Source organism: Peromyscus leucopus, chromosome 14, assembly GCF_004664715.2.
Source record: "Peromyscus leucopus breed LL Stock chromosome 14, UCI_PerLeu_2.1, whole genome shotgun sequence".
Taxonomy (NCBI): Eukaryota; Metazoa; Chordata; class Mammalia; order Rodentia; family Cricetidae; genus Peromyscus; species Peromyscus leucopus.
Genome location: NC_051075.1, coordinates 9491480 through 9510670, shown reverse-complemented (window position 1 = coordinate 9510670; position 19191 = coordinate 9491480). Strand labels below are relative to the sequence as shown.

Sequence of the window (19191 nt, the reverse complement as noted above, 5' to 3'; positions counted from 1 at the left end):
GCCATAACCACTCCTGCACTCCGCTTTTCCCAGGAGATGCTGCATGGTTCTTGCATCCCTGACATCCTAGGGTCTGCATGGCCAGTTTGCAGGACTCTGGTCTTGAAATACATCGCCAGGCCTCATCAGCACTCTGGAACTGTGGTGCAAGACTTCATGGCCTCCTCAACCTTGCATGCTTCATGCTTGCAAATCCCATGTCATGTGGACATACTGCCAAGTCTGGGTGCTGGTTCAAGACCATAGTTGCGTTAGTCTTTGTGTGCTGACCATGGGGAACATGTTCCTAGGCAGTTACTTTCTAGAATGAGGGAATCCCTAAGTGGCATTCTCAGTTTAGGCTCTCTTCCTTCATGAATTTACATTTTCAGAAGTTGGAGCCTTTGATGATTGGCCATGTTTCCTATGGCCCCACTGCCGATCAGGTTTCTCTTTAACAAACTCTTTTCAATGAGTGCTTTGGCTGAAACTTTGGCATTTCTAGAGCTGGTTTCTTTGCTAAAAACCTAAGCATATTTTTAAACATCTTTAGGTCCCACCTGTTGGCTTTTTTCACTGTAGACCTGGCTAAGAACGGTGAGCAATAACAGTTCCACAGCCTGCCTGCTTTCCTGCTTTAAAATTTCTCCACCAAACCTATTAGTTAATATAAATTTAATCTCACTAAGTTCTCAGGGTACCGGTAAATAACGGCCGGATTCTTTGCTAGAAAGGAACTGGATTGGCCTTTAGTCTGGTTCCTAGTAGAGTCCTTCTTTCCCTTTGCAACTGAGCCTTTACTACTGGCTTTTCTCTCCAGAGTCTCGCCTTTGAACCCCATCAGAACAGCCTGTGTATTTATGCTTATGATAATCAAGGGCTTTTTCACACCAAAGTTCCAACTCCTCCATATTCTTCCAAAGATCTGAGAACCACATGGTAAGGTTTATCACAGTAAAGCTCCACTTATCAGTGGGAGTTCTCTATATTAGTTACATTTCTCATGACTGTCACAAAGTATCTGACCACAGCCACTTAAGGAAGGAAAAGTTTATTTTGGTTCATAGTTTCACAGTCATTCATAGCAGGGAGGTCAGAGAGGCCGGAGCTTGAGGGAGCTGGTCACACTGTGTTCATAGTCAGGAAGTAGAGTCAGAAATAGGCCTGGTCAGCTTACTTCCTCCTTTTTATTTGGTCCAGGACTCCAAACCATGGAATGGTGTGGCTCCCAGCCCACAGTTAAGGGAGGATTACCACAATGAACTTAATCTAGATAGCAAGGCCAAGAGGCAGATCTAGGTGATTTTCAATCCAGTCAAGTTGGCAATCAAGATTAATCATCAAAGGCGTTAACATGTTCTAGTTGATTTAATTCTCCTATCACCTCGGAGATGGACCCTAGGTTAGTACCAGTTTATAGGAGAGAAACTGGAGGCATAGTGACTTGGTAACTTACCCACTGGTAAGTGGTAGAACAAGTTTAGTTCCTAACTGTCTCACTCCAGAAAATGCACCTTTCCTAAAGGCTGTGCTATTTCCTTGGGACAGAAATCTCTCCAGGGCACTAGGAACACACCAGAGGGCAATGCATCTTGAAGAAGCAGGAACTGGAAAGTCATAGAGATGGTAATGGCATCTGTGTCAGGAAAGTCATTCTGGAGGCTTGGCTCGGGGCAGGAAGTAGGAAACAGGAATGTAAGCTAAGCCTAGGCTATGCTGTGCTTTATAATTTCAGTGGGCATGAAAGGAGAGGGTAGAATCTAGACATTGTTCACCTGGGAAATAGTTTGTGTTGAGGTAAATAGTGAATTCATTAACACTATTAATAGAGCAGGGGTAGGGGTGACTAAATTTTCCAGTGGTGGAATTTAGGGAATTGGTGAGGTGTAAATAAATATTGGAACATAGATTTTGAAACTTGGAGTTACTATCAAAACTAAAAATTGTATTATGTCATATCTGAAGAATTTCAAACTAATAGTTAATTGTATCTCACTAATGTGCCAAAACACAACTATTGATTCCATCTTAAAATGAGGCCAAATGTAAAAAATGAATAACGCCACAAGAAAGGAAACCGGGAAGCTGGCAAAGTATATATACTATTTTATTTAAAAAAGCAAACATGTAGGCAGGTGTTTTAATTTATATGGTGTGAAAATGGTATCAAAGTACTATTTATACTTCTGGGGGTGGGAAAGGGTGGATTAAGGTAAAGATGTAGAACTTGGGAGAACAAGGGTAAGCAGATATTGCCATGAGCATGTAAGGAAACAGTATGAAAGTTGCTGACTCACTATTTAGAGTTACTTGATCTGCCTAAGGCTTCTTAAATGCATTGTAAGAAGCAGAATGAAGAGACAAAGGCAAATTAGTTTGGATAGATGCATAGGGCTAGAAGATACTTCCTTCATCCCTACAAGGAAGAATAAGTTATAAAAATATAGGGAATAGAGAAACAGCTTTCAAAGAAATAAGTCATGACCGTATTAAGTATGGTCACAAGAGCAAAATACATTTCATTTTCTCAGGGTTTGGAATATAGAGACGGTACCATTGCTTACTCATTGTGACAAGTCTGATTTAGAAGGAAACATAACCATTCATGAATCATAATCAAAGTTAGCCATCTGGGATACCACTGACAGAAAAATAGATTTCTCTCATTGGAACATGTTTCAGTTAAGAAAAAAAAAAAAAGTATGTTGCCAATTAGCAACAACAAACAGTAAGGAAGAGTCTTATTAGGACCATGAAGGGAAACGAAAACTGTTAATTAGGAATACTAAGGATGGAGGAAAAAAGAGAAGAGGATAGAAAAAAAAAATCCCTCAAAATCAGTCATCCATGATACAGTGGGCATGGATGGAAGGAAACTCTCCAAATAGAGAGTTTTAACAGGGTGTCCTTGGACAGAAATCTGTGGGGGCGGCATCAAGTGGGCAGTAGCCCTATGTTGGTACATTCTACATACCAAACAGCAGATGACAGGAGTGAGGAATTCAAAGGCATTTTCTTTCTTGAAGCATATGGGACTTTTAAGGGAGGTAAAGGAAGAGTTGAGTGATTATTTTTACTCCACTCATTTCTGTAGACAGTGAGAACGCCAGACATTGCCAAATGTTACCATCATTTAAAAGAGATGGCTAGATAGAACATAATTGGTTGGTTTGCTTTCAGCCACAAGTCATAGAAATGAAATAACACTGAAATATTTGGTTAAATATTTGGAGTATTTACCACTCATGTATAAGTGTCTAGAGGTAGTGTGTAGTGTCAGCTAAGTGACTACATAACCTCATCCAGGTTCTTCTGCTGTTTTCTTTTGCCATTATCTGTTGGGTTTGCTTGTCCTATGGTTGCAAGTGACAACATCCAAAGGCATGACTATCTTTTCATTTGTATTTTTCTTGAGGACAATTGCTTTCCCTACGCCTCTCCACTCTAACACCCCACTGGCTACAATTGTGTTGTGAATCCAAGATTGACCAACCATTTGTAGGAGGGATCGGTCATGGAATCAGGCATACCCCAACTCTTGGGAAGCACTTGATACCCCAAGGGAAGTTGGCAATCAGAACATTAGAATTCTGAGAATGAATATGGGCCATAATATGGGTCTGGGGTGGGCAATCACCAATGTTTGCCCAGCCCACAGTGGGCTGCACTATTCCCTAGGCAGGAGGTCCTGGGTTGTATAAGAAAACCAAAGGCTATCTAAGTATGAGCCTGTGAGGGAGCCAATGCGCAGCATTCTTCCATGAAGGTTTCTGCTTCAGGTTCCTGTTTGTGTTTCTGCCTTGACTTCTTCCCAAGATGGGCTGTAACCTGTAAGCTGAAGTAAACTTTCCTCCCCTGAGGTGGTTTTGGTCAATACTTTATTATAGCCACAGGAATGAAACTAGCACGAAATGTTTCAGTGGGACAAATACAATAGTTGTTGACGTAAGTTTTTGGTGTCTTTAGAATCCTCTTGACTGGATTCCTTCACAATAAATATTGCTAAAGTTCAAATTTGGCAGCTTACTCATTTTCATTGCCAAATTGCCTCCAAATCGCTGCCAATCTGTTCCTACTTCCTTCTGCCTTTCAGCTGAGAGTAAAAGACAGGCTTTGTAAGTCCTACCTGGGAGTGACTGGGCAGTTTCGTGGGAGACTAGATCAAGAAAATGAGAATGCTTAAAAGACACTGGCTTCTATTCTAGCTTACAAGAAAGACTGACATGACCTGACCTAAGCATGGAGGAAGAGCTTTAGAAGCTTGAAGGTGTCCGTTGACCCTCACAACAAGGTCATGCGGAATCTGGCAGCTCTGCCACCTGGGAGAGGACTGGAGGTATCTGGACCCTCCCTCGGGACCTCACTCTTGCAGCGACCCTGCTCTTGTGTTCTCCCAGAATGCTTCCGAGAGAACCTGATCTACAAAGGGGAGAACAGCAGCTTTGGTTAAGGACTCACCACAAGAGATGCTGAACTGGTAACTGAGATAAAGAATTCCTCTAGATCCCACATCTGTAGCCCCCAAACAGGTTTGCAGGAGTGATGCTGGCTGGCTGCCTTGCTGACTCAGTTTAGTCTTGTCCTTGTAAGTGAATCTGGTGAGAGGGCTTGGTAAATTCTCTAATCAACTCTCAGCCAAAAGATTTTCCTTTGCTTACCAAAATCTAAAATTCTCCCATTAGGAGAATCATTTCTTTCTTTACTTTAAAACACAGATTAGCCCATCAGCATAGAGTACTTGGCAAGTTACGAAGACTTTAATGATCTCATTTTTTTTTCTATGATAATCTAGTGATAACAGGGCAGGGATTATTGGCTCTCATTTTTCACACAAGGCAATGGAGGCACTTGGTGGGGGGGTGTTTGGTGACCTGCTCAGAACAAAAATATCTCCGACATAGATGGTCCTCTTTTATTCTGTCCTGAGAAGAACAAAGTGGTGGAACCTGGTTAGGAGAGAAACAGGAGTAGAACTTCCAAGTGGGCTCAGAGGGAAGGCCAGCTATGGTGCCTCATGCTGTGCCCATTGTTGGGGCTACATGAGGCCTAATCCCCAGGTCCCTTCATCTCTTTGATCGTAAGTTCTAGCATAGTACTAGAACTTCTGTTTTGTTTTGGAGACAGGGTTTCTCTATGCAGCCCTCACTCTCCTCCTGGGACACATTCTAGACCAGGCTGGCTTTGAACTCAAAGATCCTCTGCCCCCTGAATGATGGGACTAAAGGTGTGTGCCACCATCTGGCTAATGACTATCGTAACTATGTTGTCAGAGTGCTTCCTGGAGGGGGAATTTGAAGTAGATTAACTCTCTAGTCTTTTTCAACTTCCATTTTCTCGTGGCTGGGCCGGAGATTAGATGATGCTGGTGAAGAGAAATGGTTGAAGGAAATAGGATGGAGAGGTCAGTAAAGAGCAAGCTGGCTTTCATTATATTTGGTACGAAGCGTCAAAGGTTAGCTAAATGACAAAGCCCAATGACATTCTTTAATTGTTAAAAAAAAAAAAAAAAAAGGATAATTCACATGTGTGTGTTGTTACCATAGAAAAGCTCTTCCAACATGATGTCATGAGCATTGATTTGCTGTACAGTACTAAGGGCTCACAGTATTCTTCAAACACAGCCTCGCTGTATTATTGACAATACTGCAACTGTGTGAGATAAACATTCCTGTCTTAGAGGAGACTTGAACATTACTCTTATTTAAGTCTTTTGTTGGAAATTTTATTAGAAAGTATGCAACTTCAAAACTAAAGCCATACCCAAAGTCTCCTACACTATATTAAGGATAAAGAGAAACAATACATTCCAAGGCTAAATTTGTCATTGTGTCCACTTTTAAGGTAACAGGGATCTCATATTTAGCATACTGCATTACCACCATTTTTGGCAATAAGACAAAAATTGCAAACACATTAAGAAAACCAAGCAACCTAAATGATTACAGGTAGCAGTCCACTTAAAAATTGTTTGATTGAGTAATAATATTTTAGATTTTTTTAAGACAGGGTTTCTCCATGTAGCCCTGGCTTTCCTGGAACTTGCTTTGTAGACCAGGCCGGCCTCGAATGCAGTGATCTGCCTGCCTCTGCCTCCTGAGTGCTAGGACTAAAGTTGTGTGTCACCACAGCCTGGTTTGAATACTATTATTTTATAATAAAGTTCTTCTATAGTCTTATGAGATAATCTGAATAATCTAAATCTGCCATGAAATCATCAGAAAGTCATGAATAGGGACTGCAGAACAGCATTGGAGGTCAAAGAACCTAAGCAAAAGGAAGTACAAGGGAAGATTTGGGGCAATGACTCTTAAACGCTGGTAGTCGGGTCCTATGTGGCCAAGCTTGGCCAGACACACACAGCCGTGGAAGCATATGGGCCTGGGTGTTGGTCACAGCCTCACTATTTCCAGTGATACCCATGACCTCAGTGAAGTTGGAAAACCCCTTTGAGCCCATTTCTCCATCTATAAATAGTAAGACTAATCATTCTTGTATACGGTTGTTGTAAGAATTGCATGTGTTAAAAACTTCGTGTGTGTACATGTGATGTGTGTGTACACACACATAAAAGCCAGAGGACAACTTTGGGTGCCATTCCTCAGGAGCCACACATCTGGTTTGTTTGTTTTTGAAACAAGGTGTTTTACTGGACTCAAACTTGTCAAGTAAGTTAGGATTGGTTGGCCAGAGAGTGCCAGGGATCCACCTGTCTCTGCCTCTCCAGCCCTGAGATTAGCAGGGCACCACCACATGACTTTTTTTCCCATTAAAATGTGGGTTCTGAGAAACTAATTCAGGGCCATGTATTAGTAAGGCAGCACTCTTCTTTGTTTGAACCATCTCCTCAGCCCAACAGTGTGGACCTGTGATGCCTATTAAGTTCCATGCCCACGTATTTCTTTGTTTTTGAGTGCTGTTGTTTGTTTTTATTCTTTTGTCTCTTTCACTCCTTTGGGAGCCCTGCCACCCAGCTCTCAAATAAATCATACATGGAGGCTTATTCTGAATTATAAATGCCTGCCCTTAGCTTGGCTTGTCTCTAGCCAGCTTTTCTTAAATTATCCCATCTACCTTTTGCCTCTGGGCTTTTACCTTTTCTTACTTCTGTAACCTTACTTTCACTCTTACTCCATGGCTTGCTGTGTAGCTGGGCGGTTGGCCCTGATGTCCTCCTCCTTCTCTTGCTCCTTCCTTGATCTCTTCCCAGATTTCTCCTTCTATTTATCCTCTCTGCCTGCCAGCCCCATCTATTTCTCTCTCCTGCCTCACTATTGGCCGTTCAGCTCTTATTAGACCATCAGATGTTTTAGAGAGGCACAGTAACACAGCTTCGCAGAGTTAAACAAATGCAACATAAACAAAAGTAACACACCTTAAAATAATATTCTATAACATTTGAGGAGATCACTCCGATACATGGTATATTCACTTAGGTATTCATCGTAAGCATGTACACTATGACCATCCCCCTTTCCTTAATGAAGGGTTCAGCAGGAGATAAATCCCAGCCAATTCCCAATCTTCAAGTCTGCCATCTTCTTCTACTAACTCACACAAAGGTGCTATATGTATCTGTAAAGACCTGGTGCGTGCTACAGAAATTATCACCTTGGCCTTACACATATGGACCTTATCTCTGATGGAGAAATAGAAAATAAAAATACTATAATATATATGATTAACAATATTCTACAGCAGATAGTGTGAGGACACTGAAGAGAGAGACATTTAATCAGACAGGTTGGGATGGGGACAATGCCTATGACAACAGATGATGGAGAGATTGTGGGTGATGTTCTAGGCAGCAGAATGACATTCAATTATTTCTCTATTCAGTCAGATTTATTGAATATGTACTAAGTTCCATAGACTGTCTCAGTACTGAAAAAAACAAGCTCTCTTAAGGTGAATGCCCTAAATCCAGTACTTGGGAGCAGAGTTACAAGTATGGTGAATCTGAGTTACTTGGCAAATTTTAGGCCTTCCTGGGCTGCAAAGCAAGATTCTGTGTTAAACAACAACAATAAAGCTATCGTTTCTATAATTTTAACACTCTAGTAAGTGGAGGGAGAAAACTGAAGTGAGAGGTAGGTACTGAGAGGCACTTTGGGAGATTAAGTTAGGCGGGGAGTGGGGGTGTGGAGTAATGCTGCTACTTTAGAAGGGAGAGTGGGATGACTTCTTTGGGGAGGTGTCATTTAAGCTGAGATCCGAATGGCAACTGTGGGAAGCTCAAGATGATCACAGCAGGCAGACAGGAGCTATTGCAAAAGGCTTAAGCAAGCAATCCACTTTGTGGTTTTAAGTTGGTAAAGATGACTGATATGGCTGGATTAGAGTGGGTCAAAGATGTAGATTATATGCCAAACATGAGTGAGGCCCAAATCATGAACCCTGTGAGCTTAGAGATCTCTTAGTAGAAGGAAAGAGTCTGGATTAGGTGGTGATAAGCAATGTGGGGAATATAAGTCACAGCTGGATTCTAGGGCTGGAGAGATGGATTGGTGTTTAAGAATGCTTACTGTTCTTGCAGAAGACCAAAGTTCAGTTCCTAGCACCCATGTCAGGAGGCTTATAACTGCCTGTAACTTCACAGAATCTGCCCTCCTCTGGCCTCCTCAGGCACCCACATACATGTGACATACACTCACACACATACATATGAATAAAAAATAAATTTTTTTTTAAGAACTAGATCCTGCCAAACACTCTATGGAGGACCAAGGAGATGTTTAATTCTACTTAATATTATGCAAAGAATCTCAAGGAGCTATGACTAAAGTCATTAAAAGAAAACCTCTCACGTTTATGCCTTCAAGGAATATACATGTGTTACATTCTTAAGACAAAGTGCCCAACATAGAGACTCCATGACAGCTGAGAATTCTTTTAAGAATGCATAATTCTAACTTAACCCCTATTTTTGCAGCATTTGATTAGACTTACCACTATGGCATTATCTATCAGATGGAATGTTTTGTGAGAGTCTACATTACCATGACTAAGAGTTAAGAGGCGGTGCATAATGTCTAGATGGCAAAGGATGTCACATAGTAGAACATGGCAGAACTTTGCCTCATGGTATATAAGATACATGTTGCTAAGTTGACTTCCTCATATGTTTTATTTACACCCTCACATTTGATTACCAGTGATCAGGGCACGAACATTTATCTTCTAACTTCCTGCAACTAGAGGTTATAATATGACACAATATTTCATAATAAGAATGTAGGTAGAAGTGGCTGGGGTGGATGTTCTTTCCTAGATAAAAAGGTAAAGCAAGCCTGGAGCTCTTGTGAGAGTTGGGCTTCTTTTTAAGCCAACAGGCTATAAGTACAAACCCATGTCCAGCTTGAGATGCCAAGACTATCGTGTTCAATTCTGGACTAGTTTGAGTTGGGCATCTCACAGCCACTACTCTAGTTAGAGATGAACTCTGACCCCAAGGCCTAGCTGTGGTATCTCAACTCATCATGGTACCCAAGCCAATTAAAGTTGGAAGTGGTTGGAAAAATCATAATTTTTATTCCAGCAACTCTACTGAAATCTTTCCAGACAACATAAATATGTCTAGTGTGTGAATTGGAGAAGAAGCTCAGTGGGAAGCATGCAGTTTCAGAGGAGAAATTCTGCCAAACTAACTCCAAAAAAAAAGCTCCAGGGGAAATCAGCAGAAGCTGCCCCCTGCTGGCTGAGAATCACAGTCCTTAGCACTGGGTGGTCCTTTGCGAAAATGTGGACCAGGGGATCCTGAGAAATTGATGGTAGCCAGCTCAATAAGGTTCACTGGATCAAAGTTCAGCTGGACAACGTGGAGCACAAGCTTGGTATTTCTGCTGTCCCTAAAAAGCTCATGCACAGGGTGTTAACTTTTAATTTCTAGAGCTTTAGTTGTAAACAAAAAACGGTGAGATTTTGTTTGCTTTTGTTTCTAGAGATAGGGTTTCTCTGTGTAGCCCTGGCTGTCCTGGAACCCATTCTGTACACCAGGCTGGCCTTGAACTCAGAAATCCACCTGCCTTTCGAGTGCTGGAATCAAAGGTGTGCATCACTATTGCCTGGCAAGATTTTTTTTTTAAAGAAAAAAAGAAAAGGTAGAGCTTGGAAATATATTATAGATTAGCAGCTCATGGGTCCAGCACATGACTAACTTGTACAAAGCCCGGGGTTTAGTTCCCAGAACTGTGGATGAGGAGGGAGGCAGGCCCACAATGTCTGGCTCAGAGCATGCTCTTTTGCTTTCGTGGGAGCCACGGGATTTCAGGTGTGCCTGTATAGACACAAGAGACTCAATGGGGCCTGTGGTGTCCACTCCTGCATCCTTGTTTGGTATCCATGCTCTGTGAAGTTTGTTCTTCAGAAGTACACAAAGTAAAGCAACCCTTCAATGTTTCTCTTCAAATTGAATCTTTGTGATCGGTAGGGACAGGGGGCACTGGCAGAGCATTACAAAGTTAAAGACCTGTGAGGAGGAAGCCTCATGAAGGTGATGGCATTTGGGCTGGTCTGGATAATGGCTATAACTCTTAAGATGAAGATGGGGGGTTAGAGCACTCATTGTAAGAACAGGAAGCAATGAATGCTGAATTCGAAGTAAAAAAAAAAAAAAAAAAGAGCTGTGTACCAGAAATGAAGACCAGTTTCATTCAGGAGAAGAACAAGATATATGGAAAGCAGTGAGAGAGAAACAGGGCCAGGTTAAGAGGGTTGGCATTTAGCATATCTGTAAGGTTTGGGACAGCTATTTACACAGGTGCATAAGTCAAACAAAGGACACATGAGTAAATAATTAGCCTTACTGGGCATGAAACATGGACGTGAGGACCTGGCATGAACTGAGGCCACGTGTACCTAGAGATCAAGATGTGAACTTGAGTTTCATTTTAAAGCCAACTGCTCTGGGGGGACACTAAAAGGAACTGTGGATAAATTACAATTGTGTAAACGGAACACAGGAAGATAATAATACATTGAGTATTCAAAATATGACAGAAAAAAGAGGAAGAGGAAAAAGACTTTTAAAGTTGGATTAAGGTCCAAGAGGGACATTCAGGGGGTGACATACACTGAAGCTGACGTTAGAGGTGGACTTCTGAATGAGTCACTTGCACGAGTCGAGTTAAGAGAGTTTGGTTTGTCACAAGGACAGTAGAGGAACCCACTAGCAGGCCCTGAATACAAGACCGATGTTGTGACAGGGAAAACAAATCTATGGAGCACCTTGAGAAAACAAACCCCGTTGTGATTACTGATATATATATAACGCATGTGTGTTTTATCAGCTGCTAACTTCTCAGAAACTCTTAATTCATATTGACCGAGCTGGCAGGTAGAATCAAGGTCACATTTTTTGTAAGGAAACCTGAGACTGAATCTAGTTATTTGACATTCTAGTCTAGACTACAAGATCCGCGAACAATACAACCAAAGTAGCTGAAATCACACCTTTTTTTTTTGGCGGGTGGGGAGCACACGTCCCTAAACCCAGAGGAGGGGTATGGTTGTGCTTGGGCAGAGGCCCCGTGTCAGCAGGAGAAAGGTTATGGCAGGCAATCTTCCAGGCTGACGCTCGCTCGTCACGCTGCATAGCTGCCGCATGGCTCATCGTGGTGACTACTCGGGTGAGTCCCCGGGCGGGCGGGCGCCTGGCAGGGACTGGGGGGGGGGTCACGACGCAATCGGACTGGGAGGAGACAGGAGAAGGCCGCGCCCTCTTGCCTACTACATCTCCCACAGCTCCGCGCGGCCCCGAGGCCTCGCAGCCCCGGTGCGGGGCGCAGGTTGGAGTTCTGGGGATGGGAGTCCGAATGCAGGCGCCGCCCCCAGTGGACGCCGGTGGGGAGATCTGCAGCGATTGGCCAGCGGGCGGTGCAGGCCCGCCCACGCATGGTGACGACAGGCGGCCGCCTGGCTACTTAAGGCGCCGCGGTCTGGCCCACCCCGCCTTCGCTCCCGCGCTAGAGAGAAACATGTATCGTTTCCGCTCGCAGCTCTTCACGGGGATTTCTGCTGCCGCCGCCGCCGCCTCTCACCCGCGCCGCTCCTCGCCTCTCTTGTTAGCCCGAGACTCGCCTCTCAGCCGCCCGCCGCACAGACGCACGAGTAGACAGTGCAGCTCCATCGGCTGATCCTCGCTGAGCTCCCAAGTGTAGGCGGCACCGGGCGGCCCACGATGCCGAAGAACAAGAAGCGGAACGCTCCCCACCGCGGCGGCGGGGGTGGCGGCGGCGGCGGCTCCGGGGCAGCAACGTCGGCGGCCACGGCAGGTGAGGGGCGTCCCCGCGCCGAGAGCCGGCGGGCTGGCCGGCTGGGAGGCGCCGGGCCTTGGGGCGCGGCGGGACTTGTAGTCCGGGCTCCCGCTTCGGACGCCCGCGGCTGCCTAGCGCGTGGTGCGGCTGAACTGCACTTCCCATCGTGCCCCGGGCGGCGCGCTTGCGCGGTTCGGGCTGGCACGCGGGAGCGGTACTAGGGCACTGGCCCTGGGGCCCGGGGGAGGAGTGGGGCCGAAGGCCGGAGGCAGAGTTTAGAGAAGGGTGACCGGGACTTGGCGCTCTCTTCCCTTGAAGCTCTCGCTTCCTGTCCGGAACGCAGATGGGGCGGAGCGCCCGCGGCTTTCCGCTGTTGCCCGCTGCCTGTGACTCTCCAAACATGGGAGTCCTCGGGAGTGCCAAACGTCCGGCGGGTTTGGACCGGCTTTTGTGTCACGCGTCCTGGGCTTTTGCACGATGCGGCCGGGGTGACGCACAGGCGCGGGTGGCTTCCATCCCGCTGCCTCTCCCTGCGCGTCCCGCGTGTTCCCTAGGCGGCGTGGAGGCGTCGGAAGCCGGGGCCACCGCCCCACCCCGAGCGTGGCTCCCACGCCTAACCCTGTACCTGCTGCAGGAACCAGGAGCCCCCACAGCCCTTGTGCCCCCAGCCGAGGCGACCGCGTTCTCCTTTGTGCAGCATTCTATAGGTTCCATGCAGCGCTAGAGAGGGTGAGAAGCCGGGGTTTGCAATTGGCTGAAAGTTAGGAGATTTTTTTTTTTTTTTTTTTTTTTTTGGTCGTCCATGCCAAATGGAAGCTTTTCCTGGAGGGATAATTGCTGAACTGAATGCCTAATTCTCTACTTAGTTAACATATGGTTAAGAAAGAAAGGAAGAAAAAGTGACTGCAGCCGAAGGCCCCTTCTACAAGACTGCACACAAAACACCAAGAGAGTAATATTAAACTGGGTAGTTATCTCATTAAGTAATTGTTAAGATAATGGAGTTGACTATTGGAATATCCCCAGACGTGTCACACCAATAGTCACTAGGTGTTTGGTGACAGCTGCTACTTTTTGATCATTTGAATGTTATACATTAGTTCATAAAAAAGTAAATGACCAGTTTTCTTGTTAACTATTGGAAACTGGCATCGCAGAACGTTTTCCTACAGGGCTTGGAGAAGCCTGAACGCTTCTGACTATGCGTTAAACCCTGACTGAGAATAGATTATTACAAATACAGATTTTTCTTTAGATCTTTTTTCCCCCCTGATTGCATCGTGAAATTCATTCTGAAGTTATGAAACACTGGTCATTTAGTCTAGTTGTGGTTGAATCGAGGATACTGCTTACCTCTGGGTAAGCTTTCCCTCCTGAGTAAATACTTGAGTTCTTTCTGGGAGAGTCTTACTACTTTTGTTAAAGTTTACTTTTTTGAAAAACGAAATATTGGAGAAACACTGACATTTTGGAAATGGGAGTGGAGTCAAAAGTGGCCTCTGCCTCGTAGAAGCCCTTCCTTTCTATAGTTTGCTGCCAAGCATTCTTCCTTTCTTAGGACACATTTTCCCTAAGGCTTATTTGACCTGTCATCAGACTTCTTCACTGCTGTCTTTTAAACTCTACTTAATAGAAAAGAAACATTTAAACACGGCATTCTAGCATATCTAGTACAAGCACTAAAAATTGATTTTTTTAAAGCATTATGAACAAATGGAAAGTAATTGATTTGTTTGTAAAAACTGTAAGCTTTGACATTGTTACCATAAAAGTTACCTCTAAAAGTTACAAAAGTGCAACTGCATGAGAATGCTTTCCTGTGATTTTTTTTTATCATTTAGTCTCGTGTGTATTTGACTTAATAAATAGTTGGCTCAGAGAAAGGGAATTATTAAAAATTGTACTTAGAAACCACTTTTTCTGTTGATGTGTAGGTGACAGCAGGTGCATCTGTACAACCAACGAGGCGGCCAACTCTTCAGTTAGTTAGGTTAATAGGTTTTGTGTATATTCCCATTTTTCAGTAAATGGGGAGTTCTAGGAAGCCAAGAAAATTGACCTCACAGATCTGTATTTACACAGTAAGCACTATTCTGATTTGAGGAGTGGATTTGTGGGGTTTTGCTTTGTTTTTTACTTTTTGTCTGTTAAGACATTCTCACTCTAGCCTGGCCTGGGATTCAATGTAGCCTAAGCTGGTCTCAAACTAAGACATCCTCCTGCCTTAGCCTTCTGATTGCAGGGATTGCAGGTGTAAATCACCAGATTTAACATGAAAGACAGGGTTTTTAAAAAAGAAAAATTTGGATAGTAAGCCTTTGAGAAATGAGGACTTCAAATGTCTAGCATGCCAGCTCAATATTGACACCTGGATTACATGATTACAAGGTAAGTTTGACCTAGATGTCAGGCATTCTTATGAGATGAATTTCCATGCTTTAGAGAATGCATTTATTTATTTGTGTGTGTATGAACACACCAAGATACCAATGTGGAGGTCAGAGGACATTTTTCTCTGTGGGTCCCAGGGATTGATAAACTCAAGTGGATAGGCTTGGCAGCTGGCACCTTTTCTCCTGCGCCATCTTGCCAGCTGTTCCTTGCTTTTTTAATCCCCTTCTTGAATCATGAAACTTAAACTAGTTAGTTAAGAGACAGGACCTTAAAGCTGTATAAGGATACTCATAAAAACAGGCTGAATACGAACACTTTTAAAATGACATTGGCTTGTATGTAAATATGGTAAGATTATTCAGAATATACTCAGCTGTTAGCATAATTTGTCATGAGGAAAGATCCAGAAATAGGCCGGTGTTTATTTTTCTCCTCAGCACTGTGGTTAAGAACTTTTGGCGTCTTTGCTTCACCTATTCTCTGCTTTCTTACTTGATTCAAGTTGCTTTGGCATCAGGCAAGCAGATTTCAAGGTCGCTTGTTCATTTACAATTTTGCTAACTTCTCTGCATAGGTTTCAAAAATAGCAACCCTTATTTAAAAGCAATTTAGCCCAACTCTTTAACAGGCTTGAAATTTTAGAGGATTTAAAAAATAAATTTAACACCCGTTAACCCTAGGATTTGAGAGGCTGGGATGGTAGGAACAGGCAGGCGTTGAAGGCTAGTCTGGGTTCTATAGTGACTGGCTTGCAGAGTCAGACTGGCTTACCAAAAACTGAAGAAACCAGCAAGTTAACAAATAAATAAAAGTAAGATAACAAATGTTAGATGTTTTAAAGAAAAATATAGAAACTTGATTTTTTCTTTATGAGAAATTTGTTTTACATCTAAGGTTAAGTATTAATAATGATTATGTGTATATAGAAGTGTTAATAGGCCAGGTGGTGGTGGTGCATGCAGAGATAGGCAGATTTCAGAGTTCAAGGCCAGCCTGGTCTACAGAGTGAGTTCCAGGACAGCCAGTACGGTTACACAGAAGAAATCCCTGTCTCCAAAAAAAAAGAAAAGTACTAATAATTATATGTTAAAATATTTCAGAAGAAATTGCAGCTCTACAGATAAGTAATCACATATAATGCCCACTAATCTATATTTGCTTACAGCTTGTTATGATATAATTAATAACCAAATATACTTATTATGGACTTCTGATACTTTCCCTTTTCCTCCAGTCTTTGTCGGGAATTGATTGGCAAAGAAAGATTGTGTACATTAGAGGATAGATCAGTGTATCATTCGTAGTAAGATGATTGCATAGTCATGATACTTGATGACATCTCACCTGTCAGTAGAGCATTCCTAAATTTGGAGTATAGAACATGGTACCTGCTACATTCCTGAGTGATATGGTTGTGTGGTAGTATGCTTAGTATTGAAATATAATTCTGTACGGTTGCAAATAGATGTACATTAATGAGTTTATATAAAAGTAAGTAGGTAAAATCTGTACATAATAGGTATCAAAAGAGGTTAGGTAAGTTGGAGAGTGAATGAAAAGAACCTATGTTGTCTAGTTTCTGTTCATTTTTCTGTACTCTGCCTAGGTGGTAATCCTGGCAGTTTTCTTGTGGAGTGTACTCTTACTATTAAAAAACACCCAGTATTATAGGGACTTCGTATTTGATGTTGTCTTTGATTTTACTAATATAAGGAAATTGAATTCAGGTAAATCAGGCTACTCTGGAAACTTTATGGTCAGGATTTGAGACACATTTTAACTCAGGACTCAAAGTAATTAAAAAATTCATGATTTCAGCCGGGCGGTGGTGGCGCACGCCTTTAATTCCAGCACTCGGGAGGCAGAGCCAGGCGGATCTCCGTGAGTTTGAGGCCAGCCTGGGCTACCAAGTGAGTTCCAGGAAAGGCGCAAAGCTACAGAGAGAAACCCTGTCTCGAAAAACCAAAAAATAATAATAATAATAATAATAATTCATGATTTCATAATTTTTAAGTTAATGTGAGAACCCTAAATTATTAATTTTTTCTTTAATGAAGTTGAAAATAATGTTAGTTAAATTTCTTTTTTCTTTTCCTTGGTAGTAGCATTGGTATTTTTAAACTCTTGAATATGGTTGAAATCTTTTATTCGAGCTTTGAGACAGAGTCTCACTGTATAACCATGGCTGGCCTGGAACCACCCGTATATAGACCAGGCTAGCCTCAGACTCAGAGAACTTTGCCTCTTCCTTTGTCTTCCAAGTAATAAAATTAAAAGTGTATGCAACCACAGCTTTCGTTCCTTTCTTTTAAAGTTAACTTATTTAACAGGCAGATGGGTTGGTGGGTAAACAACTGTGGAGACATGAGATTTGAGTTCAAATCCTTGAGCCCTTATAAAGCCAGGATGGCAGTACACATCAGTCATCTTAGTGCTCCTATGGAGAGATGGAGGTGGAGAATCCACCAGAAGCTTGTAGTCCAGCGAACCTGCTGTACATACTGTCTAAACGTCAAAATTGAGACCCTGTCGCAAACAAGGTGTAAGCTGAGGATGGACACCCAAGACTGAGATCTACAGCTTATATAACATACAACACATGCCTTCTTCCCCACCATGTAATTTTACCTTAAATGATGCGTCACTTCTCATGCTAGTAATCCCAGCACTCAGGAGGCTGAAGTGGGAGGATGGCTGTGAATTTAAGGCCAGCCTTGCCTGTATAGTGAGCTCTAAGGCAGCCCAGGCCACACAGTGGGACCCTGACTTAAAGGGCGGAGGGAGAGGAGAAACTGTTTATTTTTTTTTTTGTAACATCAAATCTGAAACTTCTGCTTCTCTCTTGTTACCTTTAAAACTGCCTCTTTTCAACTGTACTTGTCTTTAAAATAAGACACCTCTGAACAAGAGGCCATTTACTTAACAGTTAATGTTCACTAAAATTAGTTATTCTTTTTTTTAAAATTTATTTTATTTTATTTTACAATACCATTCAGTTCTACGTATTAGCCACGGGTTCCCCTATTCTCCCCGCTCCCACCCCCCCCCCTTACCCCCAGTCCACCCCCCATTCCCACCTCCTCCAGGGCAAATCCTCCCCCGAGGACTGCGATCAACCTGGTAGACTCAGTCCAGGCAGGTCCAGTCCCTTCCTCCCAGACTGAGCCAAGCGTCCCTGCATAAGCTCCAGGTTTCAAACAGCTAACTCATGCAATGAGCACAGGACTTGGTCCTACTGCCTAGTTGACTCCCAAACTGATCAAGCCAATCAACTGTCTCTCACCTATTCAGAAAACTAGTTATTCTTATTGGGAAATATAATTGCTGTATGATACTCTAATCTGTTTTCATTTTGTTCATGATTTGAAGTAGTTTGGGAAGTAATTTTCATCTTATCAGGTTTTGTTAGATGATAACATTTCTAAAGTTGTTTCATAATGTGAAGCAACTTTAAAATAAGCTGGCCTTCTGAAGTACAGATTAGGTGAATCAGTGTGTTTTAGGAACATTATGTATATTCTTTTGCAATATAATTACTAAAAGTTTGACTTTATGACTGGATAGCTCTTGAGTAAGCTTTAGAAATCCCAAGTCAAATATTTGCATATATAGCAAAGAAAAAAAAAGACGGGGGGGAAAAAAAATGATCTGTCTCCTTCTTCTTACCTAATAGGTGGCCCACATCGGACTGTTCAGCCTTTCAGTGATGAAGACGCATCCATCGAAACAATGAGTCACTGCAGTGGCTACAGCGACCCTTCCAGTTTCGCCGAGGATGGTAGGAGGAGTTTCCAATGTAAACTTGGGACTTGCCGTGCAAAGATGGTGTAGGTGGGGGATGTGTAAGCTGTAGTGTCCCTCTTCCCAACCTGCTTTTTCCTTCTTAGGTCACAGTGTTGGTTTCTATTCCCTAGGACCAGAAGTCCTTGATGAGGAAGGAACTCAAGAAGACTTAGAGTACAAATTGAAGGGATTAATTGACCTAACCCTTGATAAGAGGTAAGAGATGTTAAAGCTTTCCATTCTGGGTGATTCTAATTGGTTACTTTAATTTGTGCACCTCTGACACAGCAGTATGTTTTTCTGAAGCTTGATTTGTTTCCTTTGGATGATGTAATGTTGCTTTGACCTTTTAATGTGGTGGCATGATTGTTCTAGCATTTTATATATTTTATATTTTATATATATATATATATATATCTGTGTGTGTGTGTGTGATTGAAATTGATTTGTATTTAAAAGTTGATCTTTAACTAAAAATGACAAATTGCTTTAAGTTGCTTCTCTACTAAATTTGTTACGGGCGTGAAAACTGTCATGGTAAATTTTCTTGATGGTATCTCTAGAATTAAATAGATGGAAATAGGAAGCCTAGAAGATGTAGGTCTGAGTATTAGACTAATGTAATGTTTAAAAAATTATGAATTGGTTTGTGAATGGTGGTTTGTGCCTCTGGTCCCAAATACTTGAGAGGGGCTGACAGGTGAGTAGTTCATTTGAGCTCAGGAATTGGAGACTGGCTGGACAGATAACAAGAGCTTGGCTTACAGGGGTAGAGTGGACTAAA

General features: G+C 42.7%; 2 protein-coding genes across 3 annotated transcripts in view; both read left to right on the top strand.

Moving 5' to 3' along the window:
* Positions 1-19191, top strand: part of Ifrd1 (interferon related developmental regulator 1) — a 63546-nt gene that overhangs the window by 31319 nt on the left and 13036 nt on the right. The window contains exons 1-3 of one of the 2 annotated variants that reach the window (XM_028872275.2): positions 11926-12248; positions 18298-18402; positions 18539-18623. In XM_028872275.2, coding sequence (XP_028728108.1) covers positions 12155-12248; positions 18298-18402; positions 18539-18623 — 284 coding nt within the window. In that variant the 5' untranslated portion in view covers positions 11926-12154. Of the gene's footprint in view, positions 1-11925; positions 12249-18297; positions 18403-18538; positions 18624-19191 lie in introns of those variants that run through there. The other variant, XM_028872276.2, reaches the window with a different exon arrangement.
* LOC114695083 lies at positions 12262-14514 on the top strand. The gene has a single exon (XM_028872277.2). It carries the CDS (start codon positions 12574-12576, stop codon positions 12952-12954), a length of 381 nt encoding a protein of 126 aa, XP_028728110.1. The 5' UTR covers positions 12262-12573; the 3' UTR covers positions 12955-14514.

Excerpts from the sequence above, each read along its gene's own strand:
- LOC114695083 (XM_028872277.2), top strand. The coding sequence starts at position 12,574 with ATGGGGCGGAGCGCCCGCGGCTTTCCGCTGTTGCCCGCTGCCTGTGAC.